Raw genomic sequence first — 17,581 nt, forward strand, 5'->3', positions numbered from 1 at the left:
AGAGAAAGGGCAGAGTGGAGGGTGAGGGGAGTGGCAGATACCTCAAAGTATTTAACTTCAGAAGATACACTGTTTAAATGTGCCTCTTAATGAACGTGAACCGGCCCCAGTGGTTTGGAACAAAGCAAGCAGGAAAACAGGCCTGGAGGGAGCTGTGGAGATTTGCAGAGGGCCATTCCTGTCCAAATGGGGTACTTGCCACTCAGCTCTAAGCCTGTGATGTCCAATAAGGTAGCCACTAGGTAAAGGTGGTGATTTCAATTTAGATCAATTAAAATTAAATAAAAGTTCAGTTCCTCGGTTGTATGAGCCACACTTCAAGTGCTCAAGAGTCACATTGTGGTTAGTGCCTATCATATTAGCACAGATAAGAAGCATTTCCTGCATCACACAAAGTCCGATGAGACAGCGCCGCTCTAGACAATCAGAGCCACACGCGTGCCCAGGATTGCCACAGCTTCCAGATATTCCGGGGAAATTGAAATTATATACTTTTAAATAACATTACCTGAGTTTTAAACATTGGCAACTAATTCTAATTTTTTTAAACACTGTAAAGCCTAAACCAATTAAAAAAAATCAAACTCCATATCTGAAGTTTTCAATTAACTATGGGCCAATAGTTGGGGTCCTCTGATTAGTTATAAGTCAAGTGGGGATGGGCACTCTAGAGCTTCTATGAGTCCAAATATGACGTTGGAGAAACAGAATCAGATTCCCTCCATCCTTCCTCCTCACCATCCCTTGCTTCTAAGCACCTTCACAGATAGGAAATGGAAGCTGAGAAAGGTAGAGATGATGCTCTGATTCTCCCCAGCACTGCATCTCCATGTCTTCCCCATGCCATCCTCCCCTCCGGAGAGCCAACTAGCAAGAAGGGGTCAATTTCCTGCTTGAGTTCCGAGGACCTTGACTTTCAGGACACATTTCTGCAGAGTAATGGACTCTTGGCCACAGGTGAGCTGAGCCAGCCAATATTCTGCATCCTGGATGGAAGTGGAGGTTGAGCAAGGGGCAGGTTCCACTCTTTAAGGAGTCACGGCTCCCTGGCCTGGAGACCCTTGAGAGCCATGAGATGAGAGCTGAACGAGAGCAAGATACTCCCTGAATGTGCTCACACACTGGTCACTGAAGCCATTGCTGGCTGCTGGAAGACAGAGAAAAGATAGAGGCTGACCATCGGCACAGGAGTGCATTTGCAAATCGGTGTAGAAGCTCCATTTTGGGAGTGAACTGACCGCTGTGTGCATTTGGTAGCTCTGTGGTATTTCCCCACTGGCCTCCTCATCTTGCCCCCAAGAGGAAACTCTATGGAATCTGTTTTTCAAAGATTCAGTTATTTTTCTAGTTTGCTTCAGGTGGGACAAAGCAAACCTAGTTTGTCCAGCCAGAATTTCAGCCCAGAGACCTGGTGGCTGGAGTCCATGGCCCCTTTGAACAGTAAGACTTCCATTACCTGAGTCCACCTAAGTGCTGCTCACAGGAGAAGTTGATAATGGGAGTCCTACCGATTCACAGATCCTCTGTGCTCAAGAACAGTTCAACGATCTTCACCATATCCCCTTAACCCAAGAATGTACACCAATGCATTTTCAATTCAGAGACTAAACAGAACTTTAGTTAACAGGAAAGTACAATCAAATGGAAACCATTGGAATACTCTCCCCCACCCCAATTCTAGCTACTTGAACTGTTAAGGTACTGCTTATTTAAATGGAAAAAATTATCCTTTATTTCAAAGGAATTTCACTTTTTCCTTAAGCTGATGTTCTCAAAACCAAGCTAGCCATTTTAAGAACATGGCTATGATTGAGCCTTGAGCCTGGGTGACTATGAAGGAGGGGCGTGTGTTGTGTGGCCCATGTGAGCATTTATAGAAAACCTAGATCCTTTCCTAGGATCCTAGGGGCTGAATGGAAGTTACTGGTGCCTTCCACAAAGTGCAGTTTTAATTCTGATTGCCTGAACAAATCACAATTTGTAGCACAGTACCAAAAAAAAAAAAAAAAAATCATATTCTGGAAATATTTTAAGACTTTCATTAGGCAGTGACAGTTCTATATTCAAAGCTATGTTGTGACTAAATACCCTGATTCCAAATTCTGTTGAAACAAATGTTTTCAGCTCCCAGAGAAACTCAGGTGAAACACCTTGTAAATAAATGAAAATGAGCCTTGTCTGTTAGAAAACACCACTTTTCACTATGGCTCTAATTTTGTTCATAGATAATTAAAAAAAATATATCGCCATTTAGCTGGAGGAATAAAAAAAACAAAGGTAATGTGAGAAATGCACTGTTTCAATAAAATACTACATCATTCAGTATTTAAAATAATTTTGGGACAATCACAACCTTAAGTTCTGTTCAGGACGGAAACGTAACAGAGAATATGGAAACTGGGTGGAGTAGGCTTCCATTCAGTTAGTTAATTTCAACTGAATTTGGTTTCATGTACTTTATTTATTTATTTTTTAAAGAGAGTTTATTTATTTGAGAGAGAGGGAGAGAGAGAGCGAGCCTGAGCGGTGGGGAGGGGCAGAGGGAGAGGGACAAGCAGCCTGCTTGCTGAGTGGGGAGCCTGACCTGGGGCTTGATCCCAAGATTGTAAGATCATGACTGGAGCGGAAGGCAGACACGTAACTCATTGAGCGAGCCAGGCACCCTAGTTCCATGTACTTTAAATGACTACCTACTTTGTTTCCAGTTTGTGTGAGGTTCTGGGGATAAGGCAGTGAAACAGTATAGGCATGTCCTTCAACTTCAGTTGTGGCGAGTGTCCTGGTTGGGTGTCTGCTATTTGCTAGACCTACACCTATGGTAGCTCCTTTAACCCACATACTAGCCTAAGGGGTTGGTAGGTATTATTGCTTCTATTTTTCAATGAGGAAACAAGCCCCAAACCACCCAGTTTGGTGAAGCTGGACCGGCAGCCAGTCCTATGGGAGGACTCTAACATCCCCAAGGTCAACCTTGGCCTTATACCTCCAGGTTTGGGGTGGTTCTGTGGAATTGGATGTAATGCTGATTAAGCTGAGGTCATAGGTTAAGATCTGAGCGCCCTGTGGGTCAACTTTTCAAATATGAAAAACTATCATTCCTGAATCATTGTGGGCATTTACAACAGCCCATAATCTTATTAACGCATATAATTGTTTCTTTGGTATGTACGCTCCAGAATGCATTTTTTCATTTTCATTTTAATTTTTTGTAGCAGAGCAGTGAAGGGCAGGGGCTCAAATACCAGGCAGAGCTGGATTTGCTACTTGAAGGGCAGGCCCAGGGACTTGCCAGGGGCACTTTGGGCAAGTCATTAGCTTCTCTGAGTCTCAGTTTCCTCATTAGAAAAATGAGATTAAGAGGTTCTACTTTGTAAGGTTGTGGTGAGGATTTACATAAAATGCTGGATTCTAGTATCTTGTCATAGTCCCTGGAAGATAGCAGACACTAAGAAATGGAGGTTGTAACAGTAATTATAATATCTATAGTGACTATACTAGTAATTGTTATAATATCATTGTATTATATATTGTTAATTACTATTTGTATCTAGTTCCACATTCAGAGGAAGCTCAGTTGAAGTGGAGGATAGACCTCCATTTGTATAAAGCTCTGGGTTTTCTGTACCGGGCCGACAAGGTCTATGAAAGTCCTTACACCCAAATCCCAGCACCCTTCAGCCAGGACAACAACCCCATGCTAGAGGAGTGAGCACACCCTGATCTGGGTGTCAGGACTATTGTTAATTTCCTGTCACTGCCTTCTTCTTACACCAGCAAAGGACTTTCTTCTCCATTTTTCTGTGTCTACAAGTGGGGCTTGGGGTCAGGCCATGTTGTACCTGCCTGGATGCAGCTGAATATCTACCCTAAAAGTCTGGTCAATTCCCACCCACCACTGCTTTAACTCTTGAATCGCTGTTCTCTAAATGTGAGCTAAGAAGGAGCTCAGTACATGGGATGATGAAGGGGTCCAGGGAACATGAAACTGGGTGGGGGGTGTTTATCTCATTTCTCATCAGTTGCATAGACCCAATGACAAGTGCTTTAAAATCAAAAGGGAATTTGGAGGCTAGTTCAACTCTTGAGAAGAACTTTCCAGAAGATGGGGCACAAGAGATTCCTGCTTGCTTCTGTGGTGTCCTCGCTCAGCTTGGGAGTCCTGGACTCCACGTCACTTGGTTCTGCTTATACATGTCCATTCAACAATTCTGGTAAGCTCTGGCGTCTAGAGTTTGATCCACCAGAGAATCTGCTCTTCTAAAGCTTTACTGTCTCTGGCACTGGGCACCACGCTGGCACACAGTGTTTCCTTGCTTCTTGGATGGATGACAGCGGGGGCCACCTGGGCTGGCAGGTAGCTGAAATGAATGGAGGTTGGTGGGAAAGTAGAGTCTACTCATCCCTTCTGAGGAGGGAATGTGCTCTTCAGCCACAACTGACTGTCACAAAGCAGAAATGCAGCCCAGGGTTCCCACTGCTTCAGGTGTACCAGAAACCCAAAGCTGGCCATCTGTACTTTTAAGAAAAATTTTATAATTTTAAAATATGAGATTCTAATTTCAATTAAAAAATACTCGACAGGATTGAAAAAAACTCATCTGTGGGTGCAACATAGTCTGTGGTCTATCTAGTTTCCAACGTCTGGTTTCAAAAGAGCAGAAAGCAGGATCATTCCTTGATTCTGTCATGTGCTCAAGTTTGCCCTCCTCCTCAAATCTCCTAAATAAAACACCTAATAATGGCTTTGAAAGGACAACTGTGCTTGGGATCCCCAGTCCTACAAAGGTTTTTTTTTTTTTTTTTCCTGGACAGCCTAGTTGCATGAAGGTGTCCAATGTGGGCAAAGAACATGGGATCAGGGGTCTGCAGACCCAGCTTCTAGTCCCCTTGCTGCCACCAACTTGCTGTTTCCCTTGGCAAATCTCTTAGCCAGAGCCTGGATGAGGGTGAGGGACGTGGGGTACCTGGGTGCAAAATGTTATTTGGCCTGGGCTTCACTCTTACCTGTTCTCAATCTCTCTGTGCCTTCTCTCAAAGTAAGAGGTCATTCCGGAAACTAAGGTCCTTACAGGCCCAGCCTATAATAATGTCACTGAATTTCCAAAATTGGCAAGTGACATAAATGGAGGTAGACCTTCAAAACAACACACGCTGGTGATCTGCAGATGTGTTGGACCTGCATGCAATTTAGCTGGTACCAGTGATTTATCAAGGGCAGGCTCCTCACTGGGATATGTGAGCATTTTCAGGCTATGCTCCTGACATCTTTCGTTTGGCATTTTTGGCAGCATTATCTACTGAACTTCTGATCTGCTACATGTTGTCAGGAGACAGTGTCTGAAAATCTTTTTTCCTCTCCCACAGTACTATTGAAAGAAAATTATTTTATTAGCTAGGTTTTCTCATTTTTGTTTCATTTGTCCACACTCTTAATTTTTTTTTCATTAAACATACTTCTGACCCAGGACAGCACGTGGGGCAGGGAGGTGCCTGGTATAACTGGCAAAATGCCTGGCTGTCCTCAACCTCACTGGCCAGGAAACCAGCTCAGAGCACCACGACGAATGATTCCTGACCACATAGGGTCAGAATTGCAGTCTTGGCATATTCAACTGCAGTATAAGCCCAACTTGGAGGAAACCGAGTATGTGAATCACCAAATGTATAGAACAGGTGGAAATGAAAGGCCAGTGATTTGGGCAACAGAAGGCTGTCTGAGTCATAGCAACTCTCAGTTAAGAACCTTAAGGCCATACAGAAAGCTGGGGCTAGATTGTGGGAAGGTCTGAAGAATGGAGCCCCCAAACCACTGAGTGACAAAGTCAACTGGTGATGTCCAGAAGCGAGAATAAATCGTCTCTGGGACTAAGAATGTAACTCAATGAAAAAGCAGGACTATTTTCTTTCCCTGGCAAGTCTGATTTACCTTCAACTTTGTGGGGACCCACTAACTGGGTAAAGGAAATGACAATTTCAGAAGCATGTGGGAGGCTCCAACGTGATCCTGGGCAGGACTGTGAATCACTGCTAGCTCGCCTAGCCCAGCTCTCGGAGGCCAGTTCATACCACTCTGTGGCACCCGTTGGCCACGCTTCCAGGGAACCAACGCCACGAGAGCCTTGGCAATTACAGATCGGGAAAGCTGCTTGGTAGAACGGTTAATCACACAGGCTCTGCTGCTTCCTAGTTAAGCAGCTACTTGCCTTCTTTCAGATAGGTCTTGTGCAGAAGGAGGGCTGTGAGGATGCAGAGGGGGAAGGTATGGAGGAGCACCGCATCCACTGTCAGGCCCGGGTAACTGAACAACGGAGGCTACCAAGGCTGTATCCTCTGCGCCATGATTCTTCCCCGATGGTGGCACCGGGGCCTTGCCAAGTTTCACCCGCACTATGCTTTTTTTCTTAGTCCCTTTTCTGGTTACCTGGGAAGGGGAGGAGGGTGGTGGCTCTTTTCCTTGGTTCACCATATTCTGTGCTAGACATCCCCCACTGGGCAGGAGCCAAAAATGAGGATGAAGTGAGCAGATGTCATAGCCTTTTCCAGCCCGGTACCCATTCCTCTCTCTTTACCGCTTTACCCCTTCCTGGTTCTCGAAGGCTCCCGTCCTCAATTCCCATTGTGTGTCCTGTGCGACCAACCTCAGCCTGGATGGGAAGAAGTTTTACAGCAGTTCCAGCCACAGAAAAAAATGGAACAACAGGGGGCTCCCATGTGAAATATTTCCACTAGTAGTTGACACCCACAAACTTTCCTTAAGTTAATTTTGAGAGAGCTTTCCATGGGGGTAATCGTTGAGTCTTTCCTTGTTTTTTTTTTTTTTTTTTAAGATTTTATTGATTTATTTGACAGAGAGAGACATAGCAAGAGCAGGAACACAAGCAGGGGGAGTGGGAGAGGGAGAAGCAGGCTTCCCGCAGAGCAGGGAGCCCGATGTGGGACTCGATCCCAGGACCCTGGGACCATGACCTGAGCCGAAGGCAGACGGTTAACGACTGAGCCACCCAGGCGCCCGAGTCTTTCCTTGTTTTTTATCTCATCTGCCTAATGTCAGAGAGAAAACACACCTGTAATACTCTATTTTGTCTTCTTAATTTGCAGACTTTTAAAGCTTTAGATACTTAAAGATGACCTTTCTGGGGATGGTGTGTTTTGAACCTCTCTCTCTCAGGAACTTATTAAGTTAATATATAATGTCTTCACTTAGTTCCTATTTATTATTTCATTGTCAAGATTCTTTACGGTGCCTAAGTTGTGATTACAGAGAATTGTGATAAAATGTCAATGTGCAGATGAGATTTGGAAGGTCTGGGGGTGGGGAGGGGAGATTCTTTAAATGGAGATGTCAGCTCCAGCCAATTTCAGAATGGCTCACCATTAAGATAGATGGTTCCAAAGCCGTGTGCCTCTGCTGGAAATTAAAAACCCATGGAATAAATGATTATGATTAATTTTAAGTACTTAGCCATGTGAAGCCAAATGAGAGTGTCTTTAAAACAAAGCTATTGATCTGGCTTTGTTTGGAATTGAGAAGATAAACTAATCAGATCCTGTGGTCTCTTTGTAATAATAGGGAATGAGAACTACTTTCTCCCCCCACCCGCCACCATAGGCTTTTAAGCTTCAAGTTTGAGAAACTTGGTGTACCAATATGCTATATAACATACCAACATTTTAAAATTAGCAAACACTGGGGTAGAGAAGAGCAGTCCAGTTCTGTCCCAGACAGGGGTTTGATGGGGATGAGGGCATGATGGGGAGAAAGTGAGGGGAATGGAAGGGACAGAAGCCAGCTTTTCTTAAAGTTGAGGGAACAGACTCAGAGAGGTTGCATTGCTTGGCCCAAGTCCCACTGTGCCCAGGTGTGTCTGACTGCACGGCCCCACCCCCTCCCTCAGACAGCCTTCCTGGTGAGGTGAGGCGCCACCACTCCTAGTACAGAGAGCTAACGTGCGGGCTGTCTGGTTGTCATAGCTGTTTTGTGGCAGCTGGTGATTTCCATTTCCTGGTCTCTTCTGAGGAATTTTCTCATCCTCCTGAAGAAAAGGGTGATATGCTCCCAGCATCCCTTCTCCAGAAAGGCTTTTTTGCAGGCTGGGAAAATTGTGCCTACCCTTCTCAGCCCCAGTCTCCTGATCAGGGAAGTCCTAGGTCACTAAATTGGGCTGGTATCCTCTCCCTAGCAGACGTGCATTTGTTGACGGTTCTGGGGTCAGAGTTTGGGTGAGGAGCCACCATCCATCTTAGGACTGACAACCTGACCTCCCTGGCTGTGGGTCCTGCCGCTTCTGTCCCGGGAATTCGCGGCTTTCATCAGATTTCCGGCACCTTGCAGCATCAGCAACCCCTTTTATTTCCCGTGATTCCTCTTGGAATCACCTTCCTCTCGTACAACGTGGAGAGGCTTTCTCCAAGCCGTGCCCACTGGCTGCAGGGCCAGGTGAAAAGGAAGGTGGGAGGAGGACCTTCCTTCATGTAGAAAGGGACATTTTTATATATTCATTCATTCATTTCTGTGACATTTATTCATTCCTTTGGAAGTCAGAGGTATGTAACCTGGTGACTAGGTAGGGTTTTTTTTTAAATTTTTAAATTTTTTTTTATTTTCAGGGGTATGCTCAACAAATTCTCCCCTATCATTCACTGGATAGAACTGTACCATCAGAATTATTTTTAGAACCAAGCAATTACAGAATTTGGAAAGGGGAAGCCAGCCCCAAGGTATAGCAACAAACCCTTCCTTTTCCAAATGGGAAAACTGAGACTCTGAGTGCGGAAGGGACTTGCTCAAGGTCACACAGCCAATTAGGGGCTGAGTTGGGACTGAACCACACATCTCCTGACACAAGTTCTACTAGGCTTTATTGCTTTCCTTTCTAGGTTTCACCAAATCAGGGACAGCTGGAAGTGTCGCTTTGGGTGACATTCAATCGAAACGTTTTCTTACACAATTCTACTTTAGTTTGAATGACCCCAAGATGATTCCTAGCTGAATTCCACCCCCCAACCCACACCTGGAAAACTGGAAATCAGGTTAGACCCATGGGAAAAATCCAGAACACAGAAAAGCAGATCCACAAGGTATAAGGGGTGGGATTCTACCTCCTCTCATCTTTCCCCCACCCTGCCACTTTAAGGTTACTGCTTAAAGTTTGCATTTAAACCCAAGGCGAGATCCCAGGAGCAATGGCAATGACTAGACTTTACCAGGCTGTTTGGCAGTGCAGCACCCCCGCCCCCGCCCTGTGCCAGGTCCCTTTGTGATTCTGGGTGATATCAACTGACCCCTTGGTGCTATCCCCTCTCTCATCTCCCAGACCTGTAAACTGTCTCTTCCCATGCCCACACTCAAACAGACTCTCCCTGAACGCTCTCCCTGGCGCTGGGGGGCTATTCTAGCCCATCTGTTCCACCCAGCAACAAATACCACAGGAGCACCGGGGGAGAAAGGACTCAATTGAGACTTAATTAGCAGGAACCCCAGTTTGTGGGAGGTGAGAAATCACACTTTGCTGCCTGCAAACACTTTGGCCAAGGTGAGCCAGAGGGATCTCCCGGTTCCCAATTTTAATAGCACTGCAGCAGAAGACACAGAAATGCAATCCACACGGACCCCCCTGCACACACACTCCCCTTTCTCTCCTCCTCACAGGGACACACACACACATGCACACAAGGCAGCGGTCGCAAGATCAACTCACAGGATCTCCAAATCGCGCAGCGCTCGGAAGGCTCCATCTTCAATGCAGCTGATGTGGTTGTTGTCCAGTTGCCTGTGGAAAAGCAAGGGGAGGGCATGAAGGCTGAGCGGGGGCAGCGCCGAGGAGCTGGGCGGCCCGGGCCACCCGAGCGCCTGTCCCTCCACCCCTGGCAGGCTCTGCTCGTCCCCGCCAGGAGCTCGCGCAGAGCCAGCCTGTCTGCCACGCTGCTCCGTCCCTGCTCTCTGTCTGGGAGAGCTACACAGACGAGCGCACCAAAGGCTGTCAGGTCTCAGTAAATATTAATTGCGCATTTTTTTTTTTTTAGGCAGAAGGGAGTAATTTCATTACATTAGGGCATCCAATCCATTACGAGCTCTTACCGTCATGTCACTGAAACAATTTCATTAAGCTAAAGGCCTGTAAATCATTGGAGGTCACTGCTCTGCCCTCCGCGACCTCCCAGAATGCTTTTTTCCCTCTCTCCCTCTCCCTTGTCTCCCTTTACTGGAAGTTGCAGTCTTCTGCTCTGACACAGTGCTAAATCTCAAGGCTTTATCTGCCCAAGAGCAGCGAGGGTGCATGGGGAATATACCAATTCCAAATTAGACTCAACTAATCTAATTTTATAGTCTTTTTATTATTCTAAGCACCAAATGTCTGTGGTGGTTTGATGCCTCCGTGCTTTGTTATGGGGCCCATCTGGTAGGTCATTCTATCGAAGCATTTTCTGACTAACTACAGAGCCCCTCAAACTGCACCAACCACCATCAACATTAAAGAAATCCATTGATGGAAGCGTTCCTGATGGGGGAAGAAAAGGAATATTGTTATTGCCTTAAAGATGTACCACTTAAATTTAAATTGGGAAGAATTAAATGCACCTATTTCAGGACTCCTTTTTTATTTCCCTTTCCATCTTATGAGCATGAAAATAATGTCTTTTAAAAGGATGCCTTGACTAATATACATTCTAGTTGGGGATTGAGGTATTTTAGTTGAAGGATAATAAATATATACCATTATCCCTAAATCAAAATAGGTCTGATGTGTAAGTCATGACCATACTGCAACTCAAATCTCACATTATATATCAGTCATTTGATTTCTAAAATAAAAAATGGTATACAGAAAATGTTTATTAGCACCAGATTGTCTATTGTATTTTGTGTGCAGAATACACCACGGTCTTTGGGGCAAATGGCCGAAAGAAGTATGGCTGTACTGAAAAACTCCCTTATCTACTTTTTTTTTTTTTTCTTTTGTCTTAGAAAAAAATCAGCCCCTCTCAGGTGAAGGGATTTTCCGATGCTGGAATTTTCATGTGACTTGTACTAATCTATCCCAACAACTCTGTGCAAAAGATGTGTCGATGATATGTTCAGTAACCCTCACGGAGGGTTTTATATTCTGCTGCAGGAAGGCGGAATTAAAATTAAAATACTATTATCATTGAGAAACCAGATAGATACAAGATTTCTGTAAACGCAGATGAGTGAGACACGTACAATTAGACTGATGTCGTGTGTCACAACCGATGGGCTCTGCCACGATATTACGGGGAACTGAATCATCTCAATAAATGCTCCTGATACAAGATTTAGACATTTCGGGTTTAAAAATAAGCGGCCAATGGGTATCTCAAGAAGCAGAAGCACTCTTTAGGTCGACAACTTCTACATCTAGCGTTCAAAGTTCTTGCTGATGCCCACTCCGGTGAAATCTCAGAGTTCTCGCTACCCGGAATCCTTCCGTAGTCTTTCTTAACATGAGTTTGCTGAACGTCCTTTCCCAAGATTTCCTGTAAGTACTGGGGCCACTGATTCCCCGCAAAGGTTCTATTAAGGCAGTCTAGTCCTGCTGCCCAGTTTCTAGATTTATCATCAGTTTAAGGGCCGATGAATCAACAACCCCCACCCCACACCAAGGCCACCAAACCTTACCAAGCAGAAATGCAGTGGAGTTGGCTTTTAGCTCCAAGAAATTGTTCAATAAATATGCTGAATTCAGCAAAAATGGCCCCATCCACCTAAGTAGAAAAGTATCTAAATCATCAGACTGAGACGAGGGGGTAGTGTGTAGCGATGGCAGTTTGTGGTGCATCTGCTTTTGGGCAGACATTTTGGCGAAGTCCTTGCTATTAGAATATTATTTATTTGCTGGATTTTGTGAGATGCTTTCTGTTCCTTTTCTTTTCGAGCACGAGAAACCAAACAGGACACTGTAAATGTACAGAATGTTATATGGAAAGAATGCAATTTGCAGGGGAGAAGAGAAATTCACGGAAAGAAGGGAAAGAATGAAGTGGTAGAAGAGATTAAAAGGGTGGGGGAAAGGAGATGTGCAAAAGATGAAAAACCAAGTCCACTGTTCAACGTTCCATAGGAGTCCTGCCCAGGGATACTGGAGCGGTGGGACAGAGTCTTAGGGAGGGACGTGGTCACTATAAGGCTAAAAGCAGGGAGGTCTCCTACGTGATCAGTTCCGTAATGTTTGAACAGGCTCACTGGGCGGCACAAGCTGACACCTAGTTGTTTATTAGTAATGGGGAACACTGAGCTGTAATAGAAGCATCTCTGTGGGTGTATTTTTATAGACTCCTTTAGAATATATGAAATGTATCAAAATTTCAAATATTTATGCAGAAGTGTGCTATACATTTATTATAACCAGGATTGTCTCCTTTTACTCTACCCACAGATAAACAGTACCCCAGCCTTTGTCGTCAGTCATTTCCCATACGCATTGTTCATCAGGGAAGTCTTCGGGGGGTACAAGGCCTAGGAGGATCGTGTCAAGCAAATGAAAACCTGAGAATTACTTCACTGCCCAGCTATTAATATCTTCATGGCACTGAGCATCAGAGTGTTCGTAAAAGGTCATTAATTGTCTGCAATCTATCCTGATATTTCATGCAAATAAGCCAGGCCCCTAAAGCAAAGTAAATACATACTTGCCTCAGACAAGGTTTCTTTTTCTTTCAAAATTACATCTCAGATACACAAAAGTTAGTCCCCAAGCACAGGGTGGGGGATGCAAAATACATGCCAGCCCAGCATTCCTTTGCAGGTGTTAGGAGTGGAGCACTACTAAACACACAGAGAACCTTCTGGAGCTAAGGCCAAAGCCTTTGAATTAGCAGTTTGCTTCTGGGGGTTGATGGAGGCTGCTGAACTGTGTTCTAAGCTCTCGAGTCAAAGATCCATTTTGCAGCTTTGAAAGGACTCTTTCAAAGACCCTCTCAAAAACAAATCAAAAAGCCCATTGCTCACTCCACACTCCATTACTCAGGAGGCATGTATGTGCAAAAGGAACTCTGGATATGGCAGCACAAAGAACTCAGCAGTCTTAGAATGCCTGATCTTTCTATTTGTCCATGGCAGTGAGAGGTGTATTTCACACTGCTACTGAATCCATTTTTACCACACAAAATGACCTGCCCTGGTGCCTCGCACAGTGCCAGGGACTTCCCAGCTGGCCATGCATGGTTGCAGAGTGAGTCCTACTGAAGGTCCGGCAGGGCTGGGTTCAAACTACCCGGCAGAAGGCTCTAAGCCATGAGCTATGCTGTCCCGGCCGTGGTCCTATGTGATGGAGCATTCCCTCTCTGACTACATGGGGAGCTTTCTGCCACACAGACCTCCACTGGGGGAGTATTTGCAGAGGATGCTTGGAATAACGTGAGATTTCTGTGGTGAAGATGAGGGGCAGGAAGGCAGTGGATGGAAGGAAGTTTGGCTGTTTTTTGGAGGCAACTTTCACTGTCATCTACTTTATATAGAAAACTCAATTTGATTTATACTCTCCTGCCTGTGACTAAGCCTGGAAGCCCCAAAACATTCATGATATTAAATTAACTGCTCTAATTTCCCTGGGCAGCTCAGATTTCACCAAACAACGTGCGCTAAAATGATACCAGAGTCTATTTAGAAAGGACTCCTCCGACAAGAACTAAATGCAGACTCCCTGAGAGGAGCTCCCTGACTACTGTATTTTTATACTCTGAGAATATAAACAAGTCAGAAAAGAAAGCCAGCGTGAGTGAGGACTTAAAATAATCTTCACCAAAGGCAGACAGGGAGATAGTGCTTTTGTAAGAATTCCCATCCGTAAGCATAATATTATCGCAATTCATCTCCTTCAATCACAATTTCAAATTTCATAATTGAAGCAGGAAAGAAATATTTTGCAGTTCAGAAACTTAAAGAAGCATATCTAAATCCTTTTCAAAGAGCTGAAAAAATCTGATTACAATATTAAGAGCGACCTACCTATCTCCTAACCACCGCCCCCCACAACAACAACAAAGGAAGAAAGAAAATGTCATGATTTCCACGATGCTTTTGAGTCCCCACGAGGAGAAAATACCTGAAAGATAGAAATCTCCAGAAACAGGTTTCTGGAAGAAAAGCAGAATTCCCAAGTAGTCGTCTAGATGCAGCGTCTACATACCGAGGCACAGCCACCCAGATGTGTATTTCTCATGCAGATGTTCTGGGGGACCCCAGCAACTCCGCCCTTGGTTGGTGAAACTTAGCCTAAGGGCACTGTCGCTCCAGGCCCGAAATCCAGCCCAGCGTGGGCTCCAGCACTGCAGCTAGAGGTACTGCAGTCCTCATGCTAAGTGGGAGAAGTAGCTAAGGCTCAGCGCTCTTTGGAATTAAACAGTTTGCTAATTTCCGAGCAAAACTATCTACACAAAATGCGCACAATAAGGAGAAGGACTTCGGCATGAAATTCACAAGAGAAGCCCTAGTAGAAATTCAAGGCAAGCCTGTGGTCTCGGAATCCAACAATAAATTAACCTGTAAGAGCAACTGAGAGTTAGTAGATGTTCACACTGTATTAGGCACCTAGGATACAGAATGAAGTGTAAGACATCCTTTGAAATTTTTTGGAAGAAGCCGGCACCTGTGGTTTTTACATTTCAATTATCTTAAGAGATACGAGAGGGGCGCCTGGGTGGCTTAAGCGTCTGCCTTCGGCTCAGGTCATGATCTCAGGGTCCTGGGATCGAGCTCCGCATCGCATCGGGCTTCCTGCTTGGCAGGAAGCCTGCTTCTCCCTCTCCCACTCCCCCTGCTTGTGTTCACTCTCACTATGTCTCTCTCTGTCAAATAAATAAATAAAATCTTAAAAAAAAAAGGTATATGAGAATTCTAAAAACTAAAGTAATTTAAATTTGTTTTTGATGAAATATGTATGTCCCTACATATACATACTCCAAGTGTACTCCTTTTTCCATACTGAGGAGAAACAGAATGTTGAAACTATTAAAAAAAAAAAAAAAGAAAGAAAGAAAAACTTGGGGAATCCCTGCTTTTTTAAAACAAGCCAGAAAACAAAACATGAAGTAGCCCAGACATGCTGTTTCTTTTCTTCCCATTATCCAATTGTCCTTTAAGCAGATAACAGGGAATCTAGTAGCGCTTCTGAAGTTTGTTTTTTTATGACAGTTTAACATTCTAAAAACTCACTATTGAAGAACAAATTATAGAAGTATTTGTCTGCTCCTGGCTGGGGTCTTCAAAAAAAAAAAAAAAAAAAAAAACACGCTCAAGGTTATTTTAACTGGCAAAGGGGAAAAAAAAAATGTTCAAAAGAAATGCATACCCTCCATATAATTGAGTAGTAGCCACCCTTTGTAGGCAAATCAAACACTTGATCTAAGCCACAGTCTGCTAATGAATTGTCACTACTTCTCATCATTAAGGAGCTACTGTAATTCCACATTAAAACGACATCTCAAATGAACAAAAAGAGGTGAATCTATTATTTTGCACATTTGGTACACTTGTCCACCAGACCCAAGAATACATGCATATTGATATGTTTACCGATCCATGAATTATTTATGTATCCACAAAGATTCCTGTCTATAGAACTGACAGCTTTATGCCTATTTTTCCTACATAATAATTACATGTAATATTTCCCTATTGTATGCATGTAAATGCAAATGATACTATAAAATAGTTACAGTGATTGCTGACCTCTGAAATTTTATGTGCCCATATCTAGTCCTATTTGCAGATATATTTAGACAATTAAATGATTGTTAGTATTCCAGAGACTTCAACCAACCAAACCTACTTTGTAAAGACAGAATCCTAGGTTAATTAAGCTCTCTGATCAGAACACCCCGCTTAGAACTTAGTTAAAAATTGAAGCATGAATCTATTTCAGCAAGCATCCTTATGCATACTTTGCCACATGGCTAGCATAATACCTTTTATCAAGTATGTATCATATTGCTGTTCAACATATGCAACTTCTCAGCAGGAGCATAACCGCATCCACTCCAGTAGATGCTCCTGAAACCAAGCTCCACAATAATGCAAACACAGATGATGGATTAGCACCAAAGAGGCACGCCAGACCTCGGAGAATAAAGGGGTGTTTTACACATCACTGGGAAATATCAATAACTACACTTCTGTGTTTACATAGTTTCCGGTTTGTTGGGGATTTGGCAAATGAAAAATGCAGGGGGGAAAATCCCTGCAAACCAATTTAGCATGAAGGATAGTTGCTAGGAAGAAGCTGAGCTCTCATTTAATTTGGAGGAGTATCAGTCTGAAACAATTTCTAGCATTTCCAGATAAATAAAACAACAACAAAAACACCAACCAACCAAACAAAAAGCAAATCAAACGAATACATCCTCTATTCACCAATGAGAGAGTTTTGAGTTTTGTTCCCTTCACAGCAACTTTTAGAACAGGGGACCAAGGACACTAGGTTCTTTCTTTTTTTTTTAAAGATTTTATTTATTTATTTGACAGAGAGAGACAGCGAGAGAGGGAACACAAGCAGGGGGAGTGGGAGAGGGAGAAGCAGGCTTCCTGCCGAGCAGGGAGCCCGATGCGGGGCTCGATCCCAGGACCCTGAGATCATGACCTGAGCCGAAGGCAGACGCTTAACTGACTGAGCCACCCAGGCGCCCCAGGACACTAGGTTCTTGTTGCAGAATGTGCTCTCATGTTTTGAGGCTTGTCTCAAATCCATCCTTTCTTGCGTCAACCTAATATTAGGGACCAAAGGGCTTCATACCTAGGACGTCCAACTTGCCAGGGTTTGTCTGGAACATTCCCATTTTAGCACTGAAACTTCTGTGACCCATCCTGGGGAACTCATCAGTCCTGGCAAACTGCAGTGGCTGGCTGTTCCCCAGTTATACCCCTGGGGCTGACTCCACTGGAAACAGATTTATTCTCTGCACATAATTTCTTCACCAGTGTTCCTAAACCGTAAAATGTGTGTTGATTCACAAACTCAGCCTTCAGTTATACCAGCTCTAAGAGGCTCCTCACTGTGTCTCCTGTAAAATGGGCTATCCTTCTACAAACACACCTACAGCCGGGCTGGGGGGAGCCCTGAAAGTTGCTGAGACGTCCTAACGTGCATTCTCAACTTTCCTCATTGTGAATTAAAATGTCTTTGTAAGAAGCACCCGCGTTTTACTCGCCTTCTTACTGAGGTCATGAATACTCAGAGGCCAAACAAATAAAAGGCTGTCTCCATAGCGATTGGGGCAGGTTTGTGGTTTCCCTAGTTACACTCTTGAGTGATAACCATCTGGGGTTCCTCGCCCGGTGGAGGGGAGAGGGAGTGAGAAACCAGAAGATGAAATGTGCTTTTGTTAACGGGCCTGAAAGTTATCTTCCACATTTATTTGACAGAGAGAGACAGCGAGAGAGGGAACACAAGCAGGGGGAGTGGGAGAGGGAGAAGCAGGCTTCCTGCCGTGTTTTTTATTTGTTTTTAGGTCAATCAGCATACACTGTTGAGAGTTTTAAAATTTTTCACTCCCCCTCCCCCCAAGGGTTTCAGAAATTTTCCCGTCGGACTCTAGAGAAACTATTCCAGCCACATGAATATGAGCA

At 44.2% G+C, this 17,581-nt stretch overlaps 1 protein-coding gene across 2 annotated transcripts in view; it reads right to left on the reverse strand.

The window, feature by feature from the left end:
* SLIT3 (slit guidance ligand 3) overlaps window positions 1–17,581 on the reverse strand; it is a 591,752-nt gene that overhangs the window by 143,054 nt on the left and 431,117 nt on the right. For both annotated transcript variants that reach the window (XM_032403687.1, XM_032403688.1), the window contains exon 6: window positions 9,699–9,770. In XM_032403687.1, coding sequence (XP_032259578.1) covers window positions 9,699–9,770 — 72 coding nt within the window. The remainder of the gene's footprint in view (window positions 1–9,698; window positions 9,771–17,581) is intronic.

The sequence above is a fragment of the Phoca vitulina genome, unplaced genomic scaffold (assembly GCF_004348235.1).
Source record: "Phoca vitulina isolate PV1807 unplaced genomic scaffold, GSC_HSeal_1.0 scaffold6, whole genome shotgun sequence".
In the NCBI taxonomy this organism is placed as follows: domain Eukaryota; kingdom Metazoa; phylum Chordata; class Mammalia; order Carnivora; family Phocidae; genus Phoca; species Phoca vitulina.